Source organism: Vanessa tameamea, chromosome 6 (genome assembly GCF_037043105.1).
Source record: "Vanessa tameamea isolate UH-Manoa-2023 chromosome 6, ilVanTame1 primary haplotype, whole genome shotgun sequence".
In the NCBI taxonomy this organism is placed as follows: domain Eukaryota; kingdom Metazoa; phylum Arthropoda; class Insecta; order Lepidoptera; family Nymphalidae; genus Vanessa; species Vanessa tameamea.
Window position 1 is genome coordinate 3747578 of NC_087314.1, and position 27025 is coordinate 3774602.

General features: G+C 32.6%; 1 protein-coding gene across 2 annotated transcripts; it reads right to left on the reverse strand.

Annotated features, from left to right (window-relative positions):
• Positions 1–19505: 19505 nt before the first annotated feature.
• On the reverse strand, positions 19506–26940 carry LOC113393455 (kinesin-like protein KIF18A). 2 transcript variants are annotated; one of them, XM_026630341.2, is made up of 8 exons: positions 26226–26940; positions 25804–26022; positions 24842–25047; positions 24428–24732; positions 24114–24295; positions 23076–23994; positions 22493–22612; positions 19506–20908 (listed from the first exon to the last, which is right to left on the reverse strand). In XM_026630341.2, exons 1-8 carry the CDS (start codon positions 26778–26780, stop codon positions 20838–20840), a joined length of 2577 nt encoding a protein of 858 aa, XP_026486126.2. In that variant the 5' UTR covers positions 26781–26940; the 3' UTR covers positions 19506–20837. The 2 variants fall into 2 exon arrangements, with proteins under 2 accessions (XP_026486126.2, XP_026486125.2); XM_026630340.2 differs by having other exon boundaries at positions 19506–20956.
• Positions 26941–27025: the final 85 nt, after the last annotated feature.

Sequence of the window (27025 nt, forward strand, 5' to 3'; positions counted from 1 at the left end):
TGTTAATGATACTTAAATATAAAAGAAACCGTTTTCTCAAGAGTACGAAATAATCCTGAATCGTATTTCTTATTTTCTTGTCTTGTCAGAACAGATGAGTTGTAACAGACGTGCTAATTATTGTTAGGCAAGATATGTAATATTTGAAAACACGAAAAATAAGCAACATTCTTTCTCTCTCTTTCTCATTTTGCTCATTTTGCTCAACTCCTTTAATTTATTTAAGATCATGCACGCTATTAAGAATAATTTAGACTGTAAGAATTTTAAAAGCAACCTACGACACGCAATTTTAAAGCGTCTAACGTTTAAATTAAATTAATATCACTTCGTGTCATTCCAAGGTCATGTCAGAAACAAGGAACAGATTTTGATAGACTTTTACCGCTTGACGCTGACCTGCCTGCGCAAAAATGTTCCAACATACACAAACACGACTAATAAAAATTATTAAAATTTTAAAGAGATAATTGTTTTGTATACATAACGTATATACATATATAGCATTTTAAGTTACATATTAAATGTAACTAATTTATACGTAAGAGATCCAATGACCGTTGTAAAATAAAATCTTAATCGAATATATAAAGTTGCGCGTCTGCGAGATATCGTTAGTCTCCGTGCAGCGTACTGTATCGTACCCTCCACATGAATTGACGTTTGACGAGCTAAGTGGCCACTTTTCATCGAAGGGCCACATGACCGATGGTTTAAAAGCTTTGCTGTGTTACCTTAGAAACCACCTTGTCCCATAACGGCACTTGTACATTACATAAAACAATGTCATAATCACTAACAGACTGTAAATTTCCCACTGCTGGGCTAAGGCCTCCTCTCCCTTCGAGGAGAAGGTATGGAGCATATTCCACCACGCTGCTCCAATGCGAATTAGTGGAATACACATGTGGCAGAATTTCGTTGAAATAAGACACATGCAGGTTTCCTCACGATGTTTTCCTTCACCGCCGAGCACGAGATGAATTATAAACACAAATTAAGCACATGAAAATTTAGTGGTGCCTGCCTGGGTTTGAACCCGAAAACGTCAGTTAAGATGCACGCGTTCTAATATCATAATCAAAGATATTGAATTAAAAACATCCTTAAATTATAAATATTAAATACTTGAAATTGATCTTATAATTTAAAATTAATATGTTAAACATTTGTGTGTTTGTAATAAATACCCTTGAAATAACCTATCCTGCACTTCTGATTCTGTTTGTGTGATTGCCGTTAGTCGTACTGGCCTTTACAGCGTTACTAGGAATGGGAGCGGTACTAGACTCCGCCTTGGTATTTAACCTTTCTCAGGCTCCGAGTGACGTTTATCCTGAGGATGTCCCTCTATAAGATTGCACCTCGGCTCAAGAAATTCTACAGTGTAATTATTTTAATATTGTACCCTAACGCATTGTAATGATACTCGTATTTATATTATCATTGATTTTTTCTAATTGATAATATTGACATTACACGCACGCAATAGTTGTTCACGCCGAATTATTATTATATTATTAAATTATCGATGGTCAGATGATCAATGCAACCAAGTCGTTCCGCAGTTTCATTTTTCTTTTTTTTTAGTTAGGCGTACGGGTTATTGGGGACTTAAATGGTAAGTGGTCATCGCCAAAATATAAATATTCTTTATTCAAGTGGGCTCATCAAAACACTTATAAATAGTCATGTGTGTTGTATAATATGTAAAGCTAATATCGTTTTGAGAGTAAATTCTACCGAAAAGAAACGGCAAGAAACTCATAACTTACTCTTTTCCATATATTATATAAAATAAAATAAAATCAAATTCCTTTATTCAATACACTTACTCATTGATTATCAAACTAAACACTAACGGTCGAGCAAGGAGAATACCCAGACCTGAAACGAACCAGTGAAAGTGTTATTTGGGCATTCGTGATTGCTTACATTTTCAAAAAGAATTGTTATTCAATTTCAAAAAATAACCGAATTGAGGCGATCGTTTCATCACCAAGGTAGTGCTATCACCCATGAACAGTAATTTGATATATCAGCGCTACCAACCGCTACTTAATTGTAGCATAGGCTTCGAAAAACATAACTACGAAGCTAACACAAGCTAAGTTTAGCAATCAAAGCCCCCGATGTTTAGCACTTTTTGAAACCTTTTTATTACGTTCCAAATTCTATTTGCATAACTATGAGATAGTTCAGTGACCAGTCAACAGTTCAAATCACGCGTGGGGTTAATAAAATGTTATTGGATTTTTCTGTCAATAAATTCTTAGTAATAGCCAACAGAAGGTTCGCAGTGTTTACATTTCCGGGCCTCGGTAAAATAGTAAAGCCGCGTGTCCTGATTATTAATTTAAATATAATTATAATTCTTAAAATCTTTTCAAAGCCAAATTCTTAATAAATTGCATTACAGATATTTTTTTTTTGTCAAATAATGATGGAAATGGTTCATTAGATTTAGTACTATTTTCCTAGTAATACATAAATCAAAATTGAATATAATCAATGTCACTTATTTTTATAAAGGTTTCGTATAATATATTTTTCGTCAACATCCTATGTATAAAGAACTTAATAAACCCTACGTGTTGCTTGAGTGCTGTCATCGGACGTAGGCCCCTAAATAATTTACTACCAAGAAGGTCATATATACTCGTCATAACTGGCACTCCCGTGTAATTATGTCCGAAAAAAACAGTATTAATTATGACGGTGGTATTAATTAACTAAATAATAATTTCCACGAATAAAAATAAAATTCATTTTAGATTTTTTCAGTGCAAGTACCAGTTCTAACGGTGCTTTGTCAAATTGAGTTTAGATGTGAGGAATAAGTCAAATAATTACGACCAATTGATTCTATGCTAATAGCAAGTTTGAACTGGAATAGTTGATGAGAAATATTTTTTACGATATTCGTCGAATATATTCTACATTCGTTACGTCATGGAATAATCTAAATTGTATTCTGTTTAATATTGTCAACTACTTAAAACTCAATAGGTCAACCATTGGCTTAGCGACATGAACTCACAGATTTAAGGCTATTGTCCTGCTTACTCATAAATTTTGATATATAAAATAAACTTAATTCAAGCAGACTCCTTTCAAGATAATAGATATGTTGAATAGATGTTTTACAAGATTACATTTTATGTAAAGTGAAAGTTCAAAATATAAATTCTATCAAAAAAAAACCGGCTATAAACTTAGTAGACGCTGTTTCTCAAAGTGTTAATAACGACATCTTTACGTGGTATGGGCGTGTAGTCATTGAAACTCTTATTTTCCGATTGAAAACGCTCTCAATTGTTGACACAGAGTAGATGAATTACGCCGCACCGTCCTGTCAAGTTTAATTAAAATGAATGCGGACCCGATTTCAATTTATAATATATATGGGTATATATGTACATAGACAGAAAATATTTTTTATTTCCTAACTAGCCAATGTCCTGCAAACGTTAAAAATTAATTTAAATTTTGTTCGCTAACAATTATAAAATCCTATAAGCGCCAACTACAATAGCTTGGTATTACTTTACCAGAAACCATCACACCAAGGGTCAATAACTTCTATCTTAAAACTTAAATTCAATCGTTTGGTTATGAAAAGCTAATGACACAGAAAAGCAACGTATCTACGTAGACATATAACAGAAATTATAGCTTTACTATGGATAGCTACGGCTAAAACTTTGCCTATAGCACACGAACCGTCCCGTCCCCCCCATTTTACACCTTATAAGGATGAATTAAAAAATGTTGCCGATGTCCTTCCACGGGACTCAAGCTATCCTCATACCAAAACTAATCTAAATCGGTTCAGGCGGTTTAAGAGTGAATAGGTAACAGATAGAAGTACTTCCACATTTATAACATTAGTACAGATTATATCATAACAAACTCTATCAAGTTACCGTTTCATACTGAGAATAGATACCACGAAATATTAATTAACATCGAAGCTACTCGTAATACAGTATAAATATTCTAATAAATTATAACACGCGTTTCGTACATGTAATGCATCAATATGCGCTAAAGCCGAGCGTGGCAGACGATGGCAGAACCTATTTCCATTACCTGTTGTACCATCGCATGTCCTGAGGGATGGAGCGCGGGAAATTCAAGACCGAGATCCCAGAGGCTTGCCTCTACTGTCGACGTATGGTACAAATATAAGATTACGCGTTTAAATCCCATTAGCAATGCATAAAAAGAATTCAAATATAAATCAGTCGAATGTAATATCGTAATGTAACAGTCCGTGAATTTCCCAATGTTCCTCAAGGAGAGAGTTTGGAACTCATACCGCCTCGATGCTAAATTCCGGGTTATAAATACAATTCGGATTGTGAGGTAGTTAAACACTAATGGTTCAGGATTGCATTATCACCTAGAATCGGATGAATTATAACCGCAAATTAATGACTATAAAAATCAATTGAGCTTGTCCATATTCAAGACCGTGATTTTGGGTGAAGATTCACTATCACTAATTCACGGTCTCGGCTCAAAGCTTGTAAAGACCAGAAGTCCTACAACTTGACTAAAGGCGTTCTCACCTATAGTAATTATTTCGATTAGCTTCAACTTCCACCTGGGTCCTCTTGATCCTTTTATAGACTTTAGCGTATTCATACTTATACTAGCAGTGCAATTTTAAAATATTGCAATTGCATTAACTAAATTGCTCTTTATTTTCCACTTAAAAATACAAATTGACAAATCGATTTTCTACAACTGTTCTACAACTCTTTTCTACAACTGTTACAACTTTTCTAATACTGTTAAACATGCTTGATAGTAATAATTACCCTAATTGCTCAAATGAGTTCCCTTATGTCGTTTATATACATTTATTATATATTACTACGTTGTATTATATATTAAAACAAAGATATTTTTACGTTTTAATAATCTTATATATATTTTTAGTAATATAAAAATAAACGTATAAAGTTAATATTGAAGTAACATAATAGGCTTTACATATCTAAAATATTTTGTTTTGCGATATTACTTGCATGATATTGAAACTCTTTGGTCCATCAAGGCAACTCAATACATCAGTTTTAAAATGAGCAATTTCTGATGATCGAACTTTTCATATACATATAATACACACATAATAAAATATAAGGATATTATTATACAATTCATTTTAATTATTAAATTATATTCAGATACAAATATATATGCATTATATACGACGCCAATCTAATGTACCTACATATTTAAAATACACCACTTATAATCCCTTCAGTAGTTCTTTTACAAGAAGTTTCTATTGGATTAAATTTTCGATAACTTGGTTTTATATATTTCAAGAAAACTTTAGCTATCCATTATTCTTTTAAAATACCTTAAATTGCTTTTTGTCGCTATCGCTTGCACCATATTTCAGAATCCGCACTTCGTTTGAAAATCGGCTCTATTTTTATATAATCTAGACACATTATCGTGTGAATTATTCTTCTTGCATTACCTCTAATAAATTCTGTAACAAACAAGAGACAACTGACAAGGTTGTGTTTAGTCACTTGACGCGGAAGATCCTTTCAGCGCTGCGAAAGCGAGGAGCCCTTCAAATGTTGTACATGTAATAATTTAGTTATTTGCGGCTTGGAATATCTATGACTATTTTTATTTACTTAATTTTTTGGATGAGGGATTTTTTATGACAATGTTTGTATTTTTTTCATAAACAAGTTACGCAGAGCTCGTTTTACGAAGACTACTAGGGTTCAATTGCAAATATCATTATTAAATGTAACATTAGGTTTTAGCTGATTCATTATTAGGTCAGTCGAGGGTTCCTCATAAATTAATTAGCATTTATATTATTATATTCTTCATTCGAAAAAATAGTTATGATTAATTACAAGTTTGTAAAATTCTATTAAAAATATAGCCATTTACGATCCTCTATTTTTGATCCTTTGACTACTGGTTGGTTGGTTCAACTTTCATGTTGTTGTCAATTTATATTAGTGGAATTTTGTATTCCTAGATTTGAGTGTGGGTTTGTATGGAATTCGACCAGCCAATGTGTCTTAACTTGTCTTGCTGCCATGACCGTAATTCGCTCAAGAAGACATTTTATTTTTAACTAACCTACATTTTTGACTACACTACGAAAAATCATTACAAACTAGTAGTTTAGATGATCTTCTCTCAATTTTTGATCTCTCAATGATCTATCAATTTCGAGTCAATCGATTCGATCTAGGGACATGTATTTTTAAATATATTGATATAGACAATTGTCTGTTGGTTTATTGTCTACCCATTCTAAATTTTTCAAATTTAACTACACAAAATTTCCTAAAAAATAGCCTGATTCACTCGATATTATGTAAATATTCTAAGGAAATTATATGTATTTAACCAAGTCTGATTAGGCATTTAAAAGTTGTGGTGGAATAAAGAAACTCACATATAGGGTACAATTTGATGAAAGCATTAAACTCCTTTTTTGGTCAGACGTTTAACTTCTTTAACAAACGATGCAAGTCAACCACGTATCAGCAATAAATGACGTGTCACCAGCAAACGATACAATGTTCATACAAATATCTATAACGTAAAATAGTCGATCATTCATATCAATCATAAACAAAAAAAGACCAAGAATGATCCCTGCGGAACACCCATTTTTAATTAATGGATTTATTGCTCATCTATAAATCAAAAAGATCAATGATCAATATATTCCCTTTTAATACTTGCTTTTTTATTTCTTATATTTGTATCTCGGAAGACGTGTTGTCCACTGACATATTTTAGTGTCTCTCATTTTATATTTGAGTTTTTTATTTTAGTGTGCCCGCCTTTATATCACCAGGCTTATATCATGTTACGAAATAATTAATGCATATAAAATAATAATAAGTTATTAGTTATTTAATTTTCTTTCAAGCTTTTCGCGTGTAGCGTTATTCAAACACTACAAGGATACGCTATCGTGCAAAGGTAGCTTTCTCGTCGCACATTTGATGAGGGTGGTCATCTCATAATCAAATCCCCGTGTCTCTAGTATTGTGAGGTTGTGGGATCCTCCTCCATGGCCCTATCATAAGATCTGTATGATTTCTTTCACTGCTTGTTTGTATCTTAATACAGAGTCTTAGGCTTAGTCTTGGGGATCGCCACACTGCTATACAGGCCTAGAAGCAAGGACTTTATTACTTCGCTAGCTGAGTATTGCATTTTCGGGATACGGCTCCTTTACTAAGGCGGTATATCCATTGAGCATCTGTGTGTCTAATAAATTACATTAAATTAGGGAGCGAATCCATTTATAGTTAAAAATTTAAGCTATGTAAGAAGAGATGTTATAAATATTAATAAAATGCACCGAAATGTTATAATATTAAACATTAATATAGCATTGAATCTTCTATTGAGTTACTACTACAGCAGACAAACATAGGTAACTAATTAATAGTGATGACTTCATTACGGTATTATTTTAGTATATTTCTCATGGTACCAATGTTAATATGGTCGATGGAGTGCATTCTAAAATTATATTGTAAGGCGAAAGCATTACAATATAATTTTAGAATAGGAAATACGTAAAGATGGATTTAAAGAAGAAAACTTACCATCAGAATTTGTTTTATCTGCCTTGCTTAAGATATTTAAACTTATAAAAAAGATTGTCTAATCTCATAAGGCATATTATATTGCTTATCGTGATACTAATTATATCAAAATTACATTCAAATGTTTATGAATACGATACAAAATATTCATATAAAGCTTTTATTGCACTGTGAGAAGCCAGGTCAAGCTGCGTCGCAATTAAAAAAGGAGAGAAGTCACTAACATCTCATTAACTTGTAAAGGGAAACTTGCGTAACAAATTGAGTGATGGTGACAAAAAGATAAGAAATGGAGTTTTCTATTTAAACAAAGAGGAGAATATTAAAAAATCCTCTATAAACGAAGAATCCGGAGCGATAGCCCGCGGCCCGGCTGCAGACAGCGTGCCGGAACTGAGTAAAGTGCGGATGGCCAGCACGGTACCAATAATGTGGCGAACTTATTTTACTATAGATTAGCTATTACACTTTGGCACTTAATCAATTAAAATTCCTATTTAAACTATAAGAAATATGAGAAAATGCTTAAATACACCTCAGTACATATGACAGACTTACATGGATATATTGAAACGTTACATATCGATGTTGCAGTTAAATGACCTGGAAATTTTACCCACAAAACCGAAAGATGTTAAAAACGTTATTTTACAATATATTAGCGATGGATAATTAATCTGTTTGATTCATTTTAAATCACTTGTTTATTTCTTTTTATATATAGTTCATTTTCGCATCAATTATTTGCAAATGCAGTAATATTCAGTGTTGAGTAAAATTAATACTCAAAATGGAAATGGATTTGGAAACTCCACATTTCGCAAACCATGTTACACGAAGAAAAGGAATTTTGTCATTAGAGGAGAACTGCTCAGTTATTACAATAACAATTGTTTCAGCCTGTGGTCGCGTCTAGCCGTTTTTTACATCTTTTTTTAAGGACCCTTTTAAACATTTATGTCGGTTAATTATATCTATCACAAGAAATTGTTTTTAAATGAATTTGATTAAACATAACATATTTGACTGTTTGACGCGTTGTAATAGAACTTGTTGTCTAAGGTTTTCGTATCGATTGCCACTAAAGCGGTTTTTGACTAAAAGAGATGCCTAATTCGCCGTAAGTCTGCCCGTTGTACATACCTACACACACCTAAAAATTATTTTGTATACTTTTTTTTTAGTCTTAAGATTTCTGTTTGTGATGTTTAATAAAATAGACTATTTCAATCGAAGTAGGAATAAGGACAAAACTTAAATTTACGTATTTCATATTATTTGCTCAGCACTGTTGTGTTCTGAACTACTTATATCCAATTTAATTTTACTTCCAAAATTCCGATAACAGTTTCTTCGACGTTCAAAACGCCATTTTTTCGCAAATCTATAGTAAATATCATAGATTAATCAAGCTCTCGACCAATGATATCGCGTCAATTTGCTGTCAAATGTTGATTTTTGGCTTTTCTTCTGTTATGATTGGAATATAGTATAATATATTAATATTAAAGCCGCAAATTAACCGCCTGGTAATTAATCAGGTAATTATTGCAATTATTCTAAGTATAAGCCTTACTTATTTTGCTAATGCCATCCAATTCCACCATGGAATATAAAGTACCTTAGATGGTATTGTGTAACTTCTGCGTATAACCCTAGCTCACTATTATATCTTAAACAAATACAAATGTTGATATTCAGAGGTAGATTAGTATTTGCCACCTACCTCGACGATGTTGCGTTTATAACAGAGCAGTTTTAACTGAATATTTTGAGATATCGAGTCAAACTGGAAACTTCCTTGCAGTAATCATTTTCTTCTGTATATTTGATATTAAATTATAAACATGATCAGATTATACAATGCTTATGTATTGTTCAACTCCTGGTTACGTACAATACTGGTTTTGTTCTGTTTTTATTTGAAGGATGAATAAGTGGTAACAGGCATGTTCTCATCAATAAAAAAAAATTAGCTCAGGATGGATAAAATGGTGAAAATGGTGGTTTTGCGACCTTCGAGTTCTCCTTGAACTAATGGGGACTACCTTTTCAAGTAAGGAAATTTAATTTCGCTTTTGTGTTGAATTAAAGTATTTTTTTCCACTAGTTTAATATTTTTCGTATATAACTAAAAATTGGAACGACGTTTTTTATGATTTTATAAATAATATTTATATGAACATGTTTATTAAAACATTGAAAGTGTTTTTTTATTTAGTAAAATCAAAGTTTGAAACCAAATTTTAGAAATGTTTTTTTTTTCTTAATTCATATTATGTCACGTTTTTTACAGATTTCACATCTGATACATCCCGATAGTTATTCTTCAAATATAAAAAGAAATATTCTCATATATATTATGAGGTTTGTTTTGAATATGCTCCAAGCGTTAAGGATCCCGAATAAACATTAATGTTTAGTCTACTCAAAAACCGTCGACTGTTTATTCAGTTCCCCACTCTGGGGGCGTTTAATAAAAAATAGTTTCGAAAGCTGTGCAATAAGTAAATGTAAATAACCTATGGCCTCCAGGTTTTTCGAATTGACTTTAACCACGTTCAAGCTGTGTTTGATAATAACTGTTTCCATTGTTAGAAACGAAACGGTTCAAACATATATCCGTCTTTGTTTGCTTAGTGATTACGTTTTATTTATTAGTTCAATTCTCATTTACATTTGTAGAATAGTAGCTGGATATGGATAAACTCGCTAATCAGAGGAACTAAGAGATTTATTTACATAATTCAATGCACGTAAGGCGTAAAATATTAATTTTATGGAAAAAAAATTTTTCTTTACCAAATACATTTAAAAAAACACTCTTACGAATGGCTCGCATGATATTAAAGATTAAAATTGAAAACTTAATTATGCAGGCATTGTAAGAAGTATAAACCAATCCGGTGCCATCCATGAGTATAATCAATATACCAAATTGGCTCCACACAGGCTCATTACTCTTTCAAACCGAAACATAAAAGTATATAAAAAAAAATTGTACTTAAACTTAGAACCTCGAAAATTTCTTCGGCCACAATATTTATAATTTGTTAGGTAATGCTTAGCAACAGAGATGCTTTTTTCCAAAATATATATAAATTTACAATACAATGGAAACTATCTTATTTATTTTTATAAAACCGCCATACGTGACTTACGGGATTGGGAGTAAATTTCTTATGAGTTTCAAGGGAATAATAACGTCAGATTAAAAACACGTACATATGTATAAAGTAATTAAGTTGTGTTTTAATACTGAATGTCTTATGAATCAACTCATATTTGTTTTATTTTTTCATTTAGTAGAAGTAAAATTACATATTACATTTAAAAGCCAAATGTAGTTAAATCATGTAACCAATATAAACCTCTCGATCTATCGATCGACAATTCGTTCGGGATTTGGCAATATTCGTCAAATCCTTGCGTCGCCTGTACTATAATATTTGAATACGAAAGTTTTCAACCAATGCATCGTAACTGCCATGACATACGGTACCGAAACGTGGACATTAACTGCGGGACTTTTCGCAAAAATTGATCGACTTTTTTACAAAAAATAAAGTTTTCTCAGCGTGCCTTAGAGTGAAAAATGCTCGGAGTACATGTGAGAGATAAAACGACGTGATTATGATGACAACCGGAGTTATTGACGTAGTTTTTAAAATTATAAGACTAATCCTAAACACTTTAATATATTGAAATAATAAAATATATTTTATTCAAGAATCCTATTACAGAATTTTAATCAGCAATAAATCTTGGATTTACCTCATTATTATATTTTCATTGGGCATTTTTTTCGTAGAGAAAAGACCTTTCTGAAAATGTACTTGTTTTAGAATCAAAGGTTAAATTTCATATTCTAAAATTGGCTAAAATTAATCCGAACTTATTAGAGAACTTTCTTATTTTTCACTTCGATTAATATGTTTGTATTTGTTTGTTTTATGTCATTGGTAGGGACGAGCAAATAGGCCACCTGACGATAAATGGTCACCACCGCCCATAGACAATGGTGCTGCAAGAATTATTAACCATTGATTACATCGCCAATGCGCCACCAACCTTGGGAGCTAAATTTGTTACGCCCCTTGTGCCTGTAGTTCACTCACCCTATCCAGAAGGGCTTGCACAAATAACGTGTGATATATATTCGCAAGCGCATATATAATACCACTAAATGTACCGTTCATTAATATATATACATATACTTAAAAAGTTGATGTTCATATAAGCTACTGTGCCTATCGACGTGGAATCATACGTAGATGCTTAAAGGCTTTAAGTTTTTTGAATTCCGTTGGTCCTAACCTTTTTTGTTTAATGCCGATAACAGCTTGTCATATCTTTATAATAAAAAGATTAATAAAAATGACTAAGAAATTAATTTATAAAAAATAATTTCTGAAATGCAACCACAACATTATTTTCCAATCAAACACATTCTTCAAAGGGACGTGCTCGATCAATCTCACACAAGCAAGTTAGTGATGTTCGGAGGCTGTTTGTCCAGGGTCGTTCGTCAATTGTCGATGCAAGCAATCATACATGATCGCACGTTGCTAGTGACTCTTCCTAGCGACAGCCGACGCCAATCAACTATACGAACTGACTTATTGGCTGTTATTGTGTATTTTTCGAACACGATTTTACTTATTATATATATATTAAAATCCTAGAAAATGGGTTTGTTTATTAATTACATTTTATAACGAATTTATAACAAGAAAATTGTTGATATTTGTAACAAGAACAAAACTCTTTCACACAATTATCAATTCTATAATTATGAGGCGACATATCACATTATTTGAATTAAAAAATACTGCTGTATAGTATTATTTATTTCATAAGTTTCCATTCAATTTAGCTCGATTTTTATAAATATAAAAAAGGATGTTGTAAAATAGACACAATTTCGACTTATAGCATTCTAGCTGAGATCTAACAAGTTTATTGTAATGCTTACAGAAACAAAAAGACTTAAACTATATACATTTAAATCGTAAGTAAGTCCGCTTAAATTCTTCAACAGATTAAAGAATATAAACGTCCAATAATCCTCGTAGAATAAAATAGTTTAAAATTAGACTAAAATTATTTTAAATAGTATCTTAATGCTTGGTGGTTATCTACTTGGCTTTTGTGCAAGCGCACCTGGGTAGGTACCAACCACATATAGTATATTTTATCGCCAAACAGCAATGCTTAGTCAGTGAGCCAGTTTAACTACAGGGGTATAAAATCACAGTTCCCAAGGCTGATTGCGCATTGGCGATGTACGGATCTTTTTAACGGCGCCTTTGTCTTTGGGCGGTGGTGACCACTTACCATCAGATGGCCATTTGTCAATTTGCCTCACAAAAATATCTGAGCTAATTTTTCATCTCCTCCAGCAGATTTTCATCCGCTACATGCTACATAATTTTACATAATGTCTCGTTGCGATGTTTTCCTTCACCGCCGGACATGAAGCGGACAAATATTCACGAGTTCTAAGACACGTGACAATTTTTCGATCCACCGAAAAACATATTATGAATTATGAGGAGTAACATATGCAAGCAACTGTTTACGAATATAAGATTACAAAGGTTATTACCAGATTATGAAATACGGACATGCATAAATGGGATAAAGTCAGACAAATAAAATTATGATTTAAAATCAATTTGAGATATATGGTCATATAATATTTTACGAAATTTGAAATGTTTGTATACTTAATATAAAATATGTATGTATAATATCAATATGTTAATTATGTTTGTCAAATTCCGGAACATCAATATTATCGTATAGAGGCAACACAGCAGCGTGTATGTCATACGCAATTTCGCAATTATTTTAAAATACGCTACACATTTTCGTGATGTGAAACAAACAATTGACACAAAGTCATAAACGTAATTCACGTATGCCCATAATTTTCTGTTAAAACGCAATTTACAAATGAAAATTTCTGTTTTCGTGTCCTCATTAATTATTTTTCGACAGCACATCGCGTAATCACCGCTTTATTACAATCAGGACTTGTCAACGTATCGACTTCGAAAACATTGCATTTAATTAGTTATAAAATATTAAAATCAATTTTATTTCAATAGATTCAACTTTATAATACCTATTTTTTATATTCAAACTTTTAGACTAATAGGTTATTCCGAAAAAGGTAGACACGTACATTTGCAGGTTATAAATAATGATTAGTTGGTAATTAGTAATTAGTTATTATTGAGGTTATTTATGACCCCAATTTGATATATGTAATTACACATATTTGGTATTTGTTCATAAGGTATTTTCTAGTTTTTATTATGACTAATACGAATATCATAAGGTAGGTATATCATGATCAAACCAATAAAATATTTGGTTTAGGTATCTGTTTTCTAGGAAAATCTCATTGGTAAGCTGAATGTTCCTTTTTATTCATTTGCCTGATTATTAAAATAAGGATTTTTGAAAACGAATACTCATTTCATTTTTTCTATTATAGGTTAAACTTGCCAGGCAAATAGGACCGAATCTATGGTTTTCACAATGATAACGGCCCGGACCAGCTGTTCATATAGTATTTACATAAAGTATATTATTTCCATATAATATTTAAAGAACATCTAAACAAGTTACATATTACTCTGTAACGAAACTGATACTCTGTAAGATAACTGTACAAATAGTGTTTATAACTAATATAAATATTATTAAATTAATTCGCGTTAAATTTTATTATTAGCTACTAGCTTCTAAATAAACTCGGTAAAGTCTAAACATACCATAAGGTATAAATGTTTATTTATTGATAGCTACAATATTACTACTTTCTTCAGTACGAAGGTATTCAATCTTAATACTTTTATCTTACGACCACACGCGAAATGTCGACAGTTTATCACCTATACCATCTAATTACCAATTTTCCAGTTAACTGAACGGTGAGACCGAATGATTGACCGATTTAATCAGAGCGTAGTGAATGAGCGGATCTCTCCGTTCAGGGTACGGCAGAAAAAATTGATTGCGTTGAATCAATTCATTTGCGGCGTCGGCGGACGTTTTTGTTGACACCTTGGACCAATTTTTTATTACCTCGAGGACTTGATCAAACTGAGGTCTGTCAATATTAATTAACTCAAAATCTGGTAATTTTTTTGAGAAAATTAAGAGCGATTAATTTGAGCCGTTTATTAGGAAAGCTAGCGTTAATACAAAGTCGGAGCAAAAGGTGCCTAGACTCATAGAATACCTAGAGCTGGCAGATTGCCGAAAATATGAGAAATGTTCTCTTCGCAAATGTAGGATGCAGAGCCCGAATGGACCTATCAATCATTCGAATGTAAGAGCGTACAATGTAGACAGCTCGTTGATTAAGCAGCTGTATTACGTAAGGAGAACTTATTATATTTTAGAATTTTGTTGCGCTCGTGAAAGCCTCCTTTTATTGTAAAGACAATACATAAAGAAGCGTATTAGTACAAAACAGAACGTACGATACATTCGTATGAGAATGTTAAAATTAAAATATTTATCTTTATAAATGGCTGTTGACTTTAAAAAAATATATATTATCTATTATTTTCCTTTCTTTTCAACGGCTCGATTTTTTATTAATAGTATTTTATTCTTCTTTTAAACTAGATAATTGAAATACAAATCATACATTCTATTTCATTCATTCGTTCATTTGGACATACTTTGTAATCGATGGAAACAAGGACCTCACCGAGTTAGAAACGGCAGTGACAGAGCTGGGTGCATTTCAAAGGGTTCAATTTGTATCGGCCGTAATTAGACAGTGAGCTGACTACGGGAAATTTGGAATTTATTTTATTACTGCTTTGTGTTTCCTGTCACTTCATTCCTCTCACTTTATTGCGTTATTTGAAGTCTTCTATTTGTATACGATTGAAGAACATTTCACAACATGAAGAAGTAGAACAGACGTTTTTGTAAAGCATCTAATAGGTAAATTTATTTTTAATCACCTGATCATTATTTTACTTAGTGATTTTAGAAAAGGCAATATATGTATGTCGAGGAACGAGCAACGCCATTTGCTAATACGATCAAGAACTATGCCTCGGTGTTGCTAGTTAATAAATTCTCGATATCGAAATGTCAAGTGGACAATTGGATGGAATCGATTTTGCGAAACGGCAATACTGCATTTTTGATGGAGCTGTCATTCATTCATTTGTTATTACCGATTTGATTCCGTAAAATAAGATATTGAGAAGTCCGTTAACGGCTTTATTTGAGCACCGAGTAATGGAGGAAGAGCGATCTGAGCCCGAACGTGCGGAGGATGCGACATATAGGTAAAAATTATATATGAAATACTTGAAGCTTCATATATCTGTAAAGTTGAAGACAAAAACTATCTTTTCAGTCGCTTTTTAACCGTGGCAATAATAAAACAAAAACTCGAAAGCCTAAGATTTATAGATACAAATGTCTACAGAAAAGCCCGTGACAGTATTTATATCTTTCTTTAACAGACAGTCAGTCACAGATACCAATTAAAAAAGGGGAAAAAATATTACCCTTTTTTCATTTTCCTTTGTTTAACTTATTTGTCAAACATTATTATTATCGAAAGAAATAAAATTTTAATAATATCATATCGAATTGTGACAACTAAAGGAGTGATTTCATTAGGCCTAATACTACCGTGTTGAATTTAAACCGATTGAATTAAAATAGATGTTGGAAAGACATAATTGCAAATACAAGTTTTATTATAAGACACAACGTCGCTCAGATAACGGCGGATACGCGTCGCCAGTGTAAGAATAATTTCATCATTGAAAATAAAATTAAATATATGTATACATTGCATATACATATAAAATAGTTAAGATCAATTATTAATACTAGCAAGAAAATTTTCCGAGTTTAACTATTAGTACTAGATAAAGAAATATCAATAAAAAGAAATAAAAAATCCACACATGTTTTTATTTTATTAAACTTCTTAGAATCAGTCACAAATTAGTTAGAAAATATAAACAATAGCTCATTAGGCCTACAATAATAATTATTATTAATACAATACATACCTAATAAAAAATTCACACAATATTATATTAGAAAATACACAACGCAACTTTAAAATTATTTATATTAAAAATAAAAACAATATGACGTAAACGCTTATCAAAATTGTAACAAAACCATTATTACAAGATTAATTTTTTTATAAGCTCCCAGTCTTTAGGAGTTGTATTATATTCCATTTTCATTATATAAGACCATAGATAATATGTTGTTAGGCTATGATATAGAGCAACCAGCACAATAAATTTGCAAAAACACGACACTTATACAAAATACATAATTGATTGTTTATACTGTATCGCACGTTACATAAAAAAATACACCGATTTTTGTAATAAATTCAAGCTTATCACGTATATACTAATAGTTACAAAGCGTACAAATATCAATAGTGAGTCAACTTGTCCATTTGACAGGGTAAAAGGGTAAAAGGGTAGAAAGTGTAGCGGTATGCCCCAAACCGCTGCTCTTCTCCGCGTGCTCGATACTGTGCTCGTTACTTAGGGCTAAAAATAATTTATTTTATTTACGATTGATAGTAATGCAATACTCTGAATCATTTTTAAAAGTTATTGTGACAACCCTTGTATTTTGCACTTGCATTTTGCACTGCGGCGAAAGAGTTAACTCACTTTTAGTACTTATTACACTGAACAAGTATAATTAGTAGCGGTGAAGTCAAATATAGGCTGAATAAACGTTTACGTCATAGTGTTTCTTCAAATAAAAAAAATAATAATTACACTAAAAAATTAGTCATACTTACCATTTCAGTAAGATATTTATCATTAAGATAAATCGCGCGTACCTATCTTATCAAAAAATTATATGTTAAAATGTTACGTTAATTAAATTAATATAAGAAAATAAACTATAAGAGTTGAAAACATTATCGCTACACAAATAAATACGATTCAATAGACGATTTCTTTCGACTTTCTTTCATTATTTATTAAAGCTAAAAACCTTTATATTAAAATCACCGTAGTAATTCCGTAGTTCCATTCGTTAGTATAGTGAAAAATAGTTGTTATCAAAGAGTAAGACAGGAAAGTATAAAAAGAACGTCACAATATGACATTTAAAATATATCAATGTACATGAAACATGTAATTAAAATAATAATAAATTAAAATCCATTGGCAATATAATTTTTCAGTGAAAATTCAAATAGTCAATCGGTAATGTATTTGTTAATGCTCGAAATTGATTAAAAGCAACAAAACAAGAATCCGTATTGATATAACAATTCAGAATTTATTTATACATTTACTAGAGCTGTTTTAATGTTTTTTTTATTATGACGTAGTCTCACAACCTAGAGTACTGAAAAACGACGAATGATACGTCTTACGTATCAAAGCCTTTTCTGCACTTAAAGATTCAGATTAAATTGGATTTCAGTCCTTACAGTTGCATTTAAACTTCACAATCGTTAATATCGATTAAGTTCACTATACAACTACATATTATGGAACGAAGTTTCGTCTCTTGTTATGTTGTCTGTACCTGAGACAATCTGACGCAATTGTACGGTCAGTATAAATTATTTTGTCATTTTGCGTATATATTTCAAATTAAGTTTTCAATCAGATAAACTACAAGTGCTAGAAGACTCGTTAATTTAGACATAATTTAGAATTTTCCTACATACTAATAACCGTTTATGTCTTACAAATTTTTACTTACTAATTCAAATCATATTATCTTTAAACTATTATGTATTTCATATTGGATAAGTAAAAAACAAAAAGCCACATTGTTAAATTGTTTTGCGTGACAGTGCAGCCAATTACGTTTGACACAATCTAGTTTAACGGGGTTAATTTTTTTTTTTTTAAATATATGCAGGGTTAAATAACATGGCAATATCTAGTATCTAATTTGACTTATTGTTAATTAGTTAGCAATTCTGAATAAATATCCTAATATTTTATTTATAATTGATGATGATGAACAGTATAATAACGCATAACGCATATAACATAAAACACATTAATATTATGTATTTTAAATAAGCTATAACGTTGTTTCCACACTTAACCATTTAAAATATTTCTCGATGTTATGTGACAGATAAATTATACCTGATATAAAAGATAAAAAAAAATAAAATGTGATATTTTGCAAATGTCACGTACGGTCTAAATATAATCGATTATTATACAATCAACGAACGAACGGATGCATTTACAATATCAAAATATAATTGGATATTGTGTTACATCCAATAAAATACATATGCACTCGTGTTATAAATAATACACAAAAATATACAGCTATTATTTAACTCATGTTAATATGAGTGCATTGAAAGGTTTATATTAATCGATAGTTTCGGCAATCGTTATCGGCAAAATCGATTTGTCATCATACAATTATCATTTAAACACAAATATTATTTAACTCTCTTCTGTCCCATCTCAGGCTTCATAATAATGATTCAAATTTAAAAAGAAGGATATGACTGAAATGTAAACAAAAGTTAGTTAAATGTTATATATTAAATATTATCCTCGTATTAATCGAAACAAACTTAAAATTGTATTTATGTATAACTATATTACTTTCAAATTTCAATATTATAATAAATGAATTATATATTACGTGAATTATATTTTATAATCTGTGTCGAAAAACTAAAAAAAATTATTATAAAACCAATAACGGCGGTTTTAAAAGATAGCAAACAAAAGGCAGTGCAATTATTTTTGCGATCAATCTCGTACATTATTCATCCGACGTGACATTGACTATAGTAAAAAATCAATAAACCCACCATTAATGTCCTAATAATCGTCCGATGCTGAGCAGTCTTTTGTTAAGGAAAAATTTGGAGACTATAACAACAACATGCTGCCTTATTGATTAAATGATTTGAATCTACTCCTCTCGTATAACGCGCCCGAAGTTTTCCGTTAATTAAACTATGCAATGTAGCAACGGTTTAGAAGATTTCGATGTGATGTGATATACGAGAAGTGTAGATTGAAGGCTGAACACCTGATACGTTGCAATAAAATGTTATAAACAAAGTTGTTGTTCTATTTCAAAGATTAGTCGTGACTCGTGAACGATTTAAACTTCCACACGCATTTTTATGACCGTACGTGTCGTTTCAAAACTTTACTTTTTAGAATAGCGTCATCGGAGTTACCCTCTGGCCGGGAAATTGATTCGAATGAAGCTTGGAGTGATGTTTATAGCATAATCCGAATCAATTTTAAGAAGATTTTTATTCTTAACAGTTCCAACAAATCGCGGTGTGCAATCATACATGTGTCTATGTGAATTATGCTCTACGCAAACATCTGGATAGCGGAATCAACCCCTCACTGTTAACACAACAGCTAATTCCAAATATCACTGCACAAGCAACCTACTCAAGGGACAAACAAGAATGTTCCGTTCAAAAAAGTCTTACATCAACAGAGCATATTATGATTGTACTATTTTCTAAAACAATTTATAGTTATAGTTGTTTGTAAAATATCTTGCAATTTTTATATCATAACATATTATATCCCCGACAGTTTAGTGTGGAAACAACTTTATACCCCGCATACGTAGAAGAATCCGCAGACCCACAGTGTTTCAGTTTGATGAAACTTCGCTCAAATACGGAAAACTAATCCATTCGCAAGTTTCACTCCGCTAGATACTTTATTATTTGATTAAGTTATTTAATCGGTTTGCGATGTTATCAGTTTGTGATATATCTTAAAATAAAGTACTAAAATTATTCCATAATATGAAGATACTAGACTAATTGTTTTATAATTTCTAAAAATATCAGTTATCAACAATCTAATTTTTCCCTTTTATATTATAAGTTATATTGCTACGTACCTTACAATTTTACATATTCTTAAAGTATATAATAATTAATTTTACTTCACGACTTATCTTACTTACTGGACACTTATTGCCTTTAAAACACTGATCAGTATCCGAGAACACATTTATAGGAATGTCCTATGATCACTAGTGCTATGTTCACAGGTGGTCACCGGTGGCCACTGGTGGTCACTGGTGGTCACTGATGGCTTTTATGGTCTTTAATTGTCACTGGTGCCCACTGGTAGTCACTGGTGGTCACTGGTGGTCGCTGTTGGTCTCCGATGATCGCTGATGACTAACAGCGGTAGCTGCTCACTTCCTCGAGTTGACGGCTGCGGGTCTCGAGTACGGGTGCGCCTGCACCCTCTCCCTTGCTCGAACTGCTTTAAACCCCACTGATTTTTCAGTGACAGTAGTCTTTCTCGAGCCGTCTGTTAGTTTGTTAATGAGACAACACAACATTAACACACGCAATACATGTTAGCTAAACAATATTATATGTTTGAATAAGACATGCTATGTAATTGAGTTTGGCACGAATCGATGCAGTTAATTAGTATTGATAAACACGTCAAATGCAATCGCCATCGTTAGGAACATACACGGTTAATGTCAAAGTTAACTTAAGCAGTAACAAGTTAATAAATGTAATAATAATAATAACGATAATCTCATATCTGCTGTTCGAACGATGATTTTGAAAGTTACACGGAGTAAATTAAAAAGAAAATTTAAGCGCATCAAGTGACGTATCAAACTAGTGACGTAACAAATAACGAGTATAAACATATTATTTTAAATTTCGAAGACTCCCCCCTTAATCAGGGCCGGACATTAAATTTAGGGGCCCTGGGCTAACACTACTTAGGGGCCCACCTAAGACGTATCTAAACGTAGACTTGAATTACATTAATTGAATGGGTTTGATTAATTGCAGGACTCGCAGGCCTGCAAACCATACGATCTGTTTAATTTAATAAAGTTATGGATTCTTTCGCATTATCGTCTATTGTTGACTTTGACTTGACTTAGCTGGGGCCCCCTTGAATCCACGAGGCCCTGGACTGAAGCCCATAAAGCCATGTGTCAGATCCGGCCCTGTCCTTAATTAACTTATAAAAAATTAAGAGATACTCGAGCATCGAAATTTAAAAGAATACGGACTATACGGTTCACTTTCGTTGTTTAAACTTTAAAGAAAAACCTAAGCTATCTTTAATTTTAACTCTAACACTTCTCCCATAACAGAATCCTCCACATACAAGTTAAACTCACTTTACACCATTTTTTTTAACCCCTCTTTACTAAATATATTTTTAATCCTGACCACCATTTATATGTCTGCATACTTACATGTCACCAACACCAAATAAATACAAAGTAATTTTACGTAAATACCCAGACAAAGACAGAGAGACAGACACTTTATTAACACTTAAAGAGAAAAATATATTAAAATGTCTACGATTAAGTTTCTTAGACTGCTTCACGAGTTCAATAACGAGCGATAATAGTTTCTACAGCAAAATAAAGCAGGTGCAATGCAACAATTTTTAAACCATTTTTTTTTTATGGTGGCTTAACATTGTATAACACACCGCGCGGTTCACTATTTTAAACACTACATTAACAATATTCATAATAAAAACTAAGTTTCGGGGGATGAATTTTATAGAAACATTCACATCGTTTAAAGAAAGTATTTACTTATCTAACAGTAATAGTTTTCAGAGTGACGTGCAAAAACATAGACTCACATCTGTAACTTTTGAAGTTTTAGAAGCATACTTTATTTCGCGCTAACAATAATTAAAAATGAATGAACTCGTGAACCAGCTCATCACGGAGGGCGAGGGGGCCGTTATAAAGTTGTATACATAACCAGGAAGGTAAGAGGGGGGGGGATCATTGAGTTAAGTAGTGTTGTAGATATAAATGGCAAAGAGAATGTGCGGAAGGCGTCGTACCCTGCACGGCGCGCTGCAGCGGCGTGCCGTCGCGCGCCAGGCTGGAGCCGAAGCCGGGCGGACGTGGCGCCACGCGGCGCTGCGGCAGCGCCTTGCCCGCCGCCGGCCTCACCAGCCGCCCTTGGGTTCGATACACGAGACTTAAAAAATCGAATACGAGCAATTCCTCCGTACTGAAGTATTACTAATATTCCTATTTACCCCTCCGATTGAGCTTAAAGCTTGTAGTAGGAGTGGGGCGACAGTAGCCGGAGGGGTCAGGATCGCCCCATAAATGTTTCGAAAACAAAAATCTTGACAAAAAAATCAACAGATTAATTTAAAAATGCATATGAATATTAGCGTAAATGATGGGGCTGCTGGTTTTATTTGTTAAGAAATTTGAAACTCAAGATGATGTGAAAATAGATCGTGACCTCTTGCGATTATTGCCAACTCTAAATTAGATTAGAAAGGAAGAAAAAAATTATAATATATAATTTTCAAATTTTAAAATAGTGTTCTTCTACAATATATTAACAAATCATACTGGCTAATACATGTAACAAGTAACTGTTTCTGGATGAACTTAAAATAGACATACCTTTGTTGTCATTAAATGTTATAGTCCGAGGCATGGTGTTCGTCCTATCCACCAGACCCTTCTTCACAGGTTGGATTTCCACCTTCAATTCTGTTTTTACTGGCAAACTCTTCCAAGCATCGATTTTACCCGCGAGCACAAAGGTGGAATTTAGATCTTTCGGGTCTAACCCGAGATAGTTCTCCACATCCAGAGCAGGATTAGTATTCATTTTAATTTTCTTTGCTGAATTAAGATTTCTTGTTGTATCTAAACTCTCCAAAGAATCGTTTATTATGATAGTTTCGTTATTAGCAAGTTTAATAGGTGTTCCTTTGCGTTTTTTAGAGAGAATGGGTTCACAATTTTCTATGTCAGTAAAATCATCACTATCTGTCACGATATCAACAGTAGAATTCATGTCTTTTATATCTAAATTATATTCCATTGTGGTTGTGGGTTTGTCCAAGTTCAAAGTTGATACAAATTTGAAATGACTATCACTCTCCATGTCTTTATCTGACCATGTGATCCCTTTAGCAGATTTTGCTTTCTTCATAATCTCTAAATATTCAGCCGTCAGCGCCGGTGGCGCTTTGTCGTAACCTTTCAACGTCAAATATAATTTTTTGAGCATACTGGGCATATCACTCATGTATTCTGTAAATGCATTGATCTCGTCATTCTCTATAGCCAACAATTTGTACCGTAAATCGTCCCTCGCTCTGAGATGACGTAATTCACTTTGCATCTGGACTTTTTCGACAAAGTCAATCAATTCAGGACAACAAGCTACGGCCTCATTATAAAGTATTTGCATCTTCTTGAGGCTCTCATTCCATTTGGTCCAAGCGGTCATTATTTTGGAGTCCAAGTTGACAGACTGCTTCAAGTAGTTTTCAGCCGCACGTTCCTGTCTCGGAATTTCTTCCGTGCACATCTACAATTACAATAGCTTATTATTAAAAACTTGTTTACAGAAAAAAGTATTCAAAGTATACATTTTAGGCATTCACATAGGCTACGCCCGATTGACTCCTGGCCTATGTCGGTCGGTACCTGCTCCATGGCGTCGCTGGAGGAGCGGTGCGCGAGGTCGGCGACGTGCGAGAAGGCGCGCGTGCGCAGGCGCTGGCGCAGCGCCAGCACTCGCTGCTGGCTCATGAGCGCCAGCAGGCGGCCCTCCAGCGCGCCGTGCTCGCGCTCCTCCTCGCTGATGCGGCGACGCCACTCTTGTTTGTCTGAAAAATATACGTCATTAAAATTATCGTCATTTATACGACTACTTGTATGGTTCATCTTAGCCCTCAATAGGGGAAACAGATTGCCTTCGAGATTTTCCTGTAAAGTTCGATAATAGCTTTTTTGATTACCTTTATCCTTGACCACATCAGGTTCTTTATGGACTGTTTTAACTGCACAAAGTGTAAGTTTCGCTTCCAGCTCTTTAACTTTCTTCTTTAACTCCTCATTTATCTTCACATACTGTGACAATCTCATATTCCCATCCACAATATTCTTCTTTATACTGAGCTGTATCTTGTTAGCTCTCGCTGCATACTTTAGTGTATTGTATGTATCCTCGTAACTAATACTCGAGGGAGATACATTTGCAATCATAACAGTTTTGCAGTTGCCACCGAGGCTGTCTTTGAGGAGACGTGTCAACTTTGAATCTCTAAGACAGAAATATTAATATTACATAATAAACCAAAAGTAACTTAATTCGATTTTGTAACTAAATTTATTTTTACTTATTAAATTACTAAAAAATAATTAAATATTACCTATAAGGTATGTAACTACTGCCATCTGCCAATTTGTTAATACAATTGCCGAGTGAGAGTAGACTCTTGTTGATATTAGCACCCTCCTTGAAGCGATCTCCTACACACCCGGTGGCAGAAGCACGTTCACTGCCAGCCAAGTCTATCATGGAGAGCTTGACGAGCCGTAGTTGACTGCTTGTTTTGTACCTCATTTTTACATACACCTATTTTGAGATAATATTATTTTGTATAAAAATTATTATTTTAATATTTAATTATCTTTGAATTAGTAAGAAACATTTTTGTATCTGGAGCTCTACATAATTATCAAAAGATTCAATTCAAAGATAATTCAAAATAGTTCATTATTTATGAATCAAATATATTATTTCAGTTATGATTTACAATTCATTCTTAACATTCTATCCTTATAAGAACATTTTAAACATAATATGGTCTTACAAGAAAAATATTTTTTCATTTTTAAAGTTATTTAATTTTAAATAAAGGTGAATATATACATATATATATTGTAATAATGACTTTAATAATATATTTTGTTCATGTGATTATATAGAGGACTTTGTCATTCAAATATAAAATCAGTGTTAACAGAAAGGCAGAAATTAGTGATTAACAGCTGAAAGAGCACCTGCTAAACAGTCTTTATAGATTTATTTGGTTAAATTCCATGTCACACTGATAACTATATAACTAGATAGCAGTATAACTACAGGCACAAGGGACATAGCAACTTACTTCCTGAGGTTGGTTTTACATCAGTGGTTTAAGTAGTCATTCATATTTCTTACAGCACAAATGTCTATTGGCAATGGGGGCCACTTCCCATCAGTTGGGCCACATGCCTACCTATGAATATCATTAAAAAATAAATCAAGTGTGCTACTTTCATCTAAGAACACCTATGGAACACCTACGAACACCTGCAATAGAAAGGTTACTTTCTAATTCCAACATACCTGAAAAACAGCATGACTCCTAGAGCTCTCAGCATTAGCATCTGTGGGATGTTGTGTTCTATTTTTATTGCCATTTTCTAGCATGTTTAGAAGCTCCCGAGCTGTCTTGATGTTGTTGAGAGTAAGACCTGCTACCATCACACCATACTTGGAGTCCTCTCGCAGTTGTAGAGGTGTGTTGGATGGTTTTAACAGGTCATATACACTCTCATTATATACCTATTATATAAATAAATATAGTATATTTAGAAAAATTCAATTAATAATATACTATAAATAAAGATAACAAAGCTTACTGAGTCCTTCTCACAACATAGTTAATCAAAATCATTTAATTTAATTTTGTTTTGAATTGTTATTATTGTTAACTTTTTCTTTATTTTAGTGATTCGAATTATTAACATACAAAGAATATGACTTACCTCTATATATGAAACACCTATATCAAATTCTCTTTCCTTTTCAAATGAATTAATAGTATAGAATAAATGTTCCATTGTCAAGTAAGTAATTCCAGGGTGTTCTTTATTCCCAATCATAGTAAATGTCTTACCCGCGCCAGTTGCTCCGTAAACAAACACTGAACAATTATAACCTTCCATTAAGGAAGTCAACATATCCTTCGTCGTAGTTTCAAAGACATCTTGATTAGAAGCATTTTGTCCACATACATTATCGAAAACAAACTTCAACTCTTTGTTGGCGCGCTTTAGAAAACTTTTATTTGGCTGTTGTACGCCCTGGTAGAAAAATGGTCGTATCTCTTCTTTTGGGTCGAACACTAACATTTTGTCATCAACAACATCAACCACCACACGATTGTTGAGGTCCATTTCCTTATTGTTTAAGGGTCTAACTCTAACTACGACTTTTATATTCGCAGCCATATTTTGAGTCGATCCACTTTTTGATGGTGCAAGTACTGTAGAACTTTTCGGCTTGCCTAAGCCAGGGCAAGCTCTTTCAATTTTAACCATTTTTCACAAAAACTTTTAACATCGATATTACTAACGCATCAGTGCACAGCAGAAGCAAGCTAGTTCTAAGAATTATTATGAATATCATATAAATTATAAGATTTAAGCGCACTTATAAAATAGAAACACAATGTCGTATTTTCGTTTGAAATTTTGAATCGTATTCGTAACCGTCAAAAATTTAAACTGACAGACGCAATCGGTAATGAACGGACTTCACGCATAGTATAAGTATAACGTTCTGA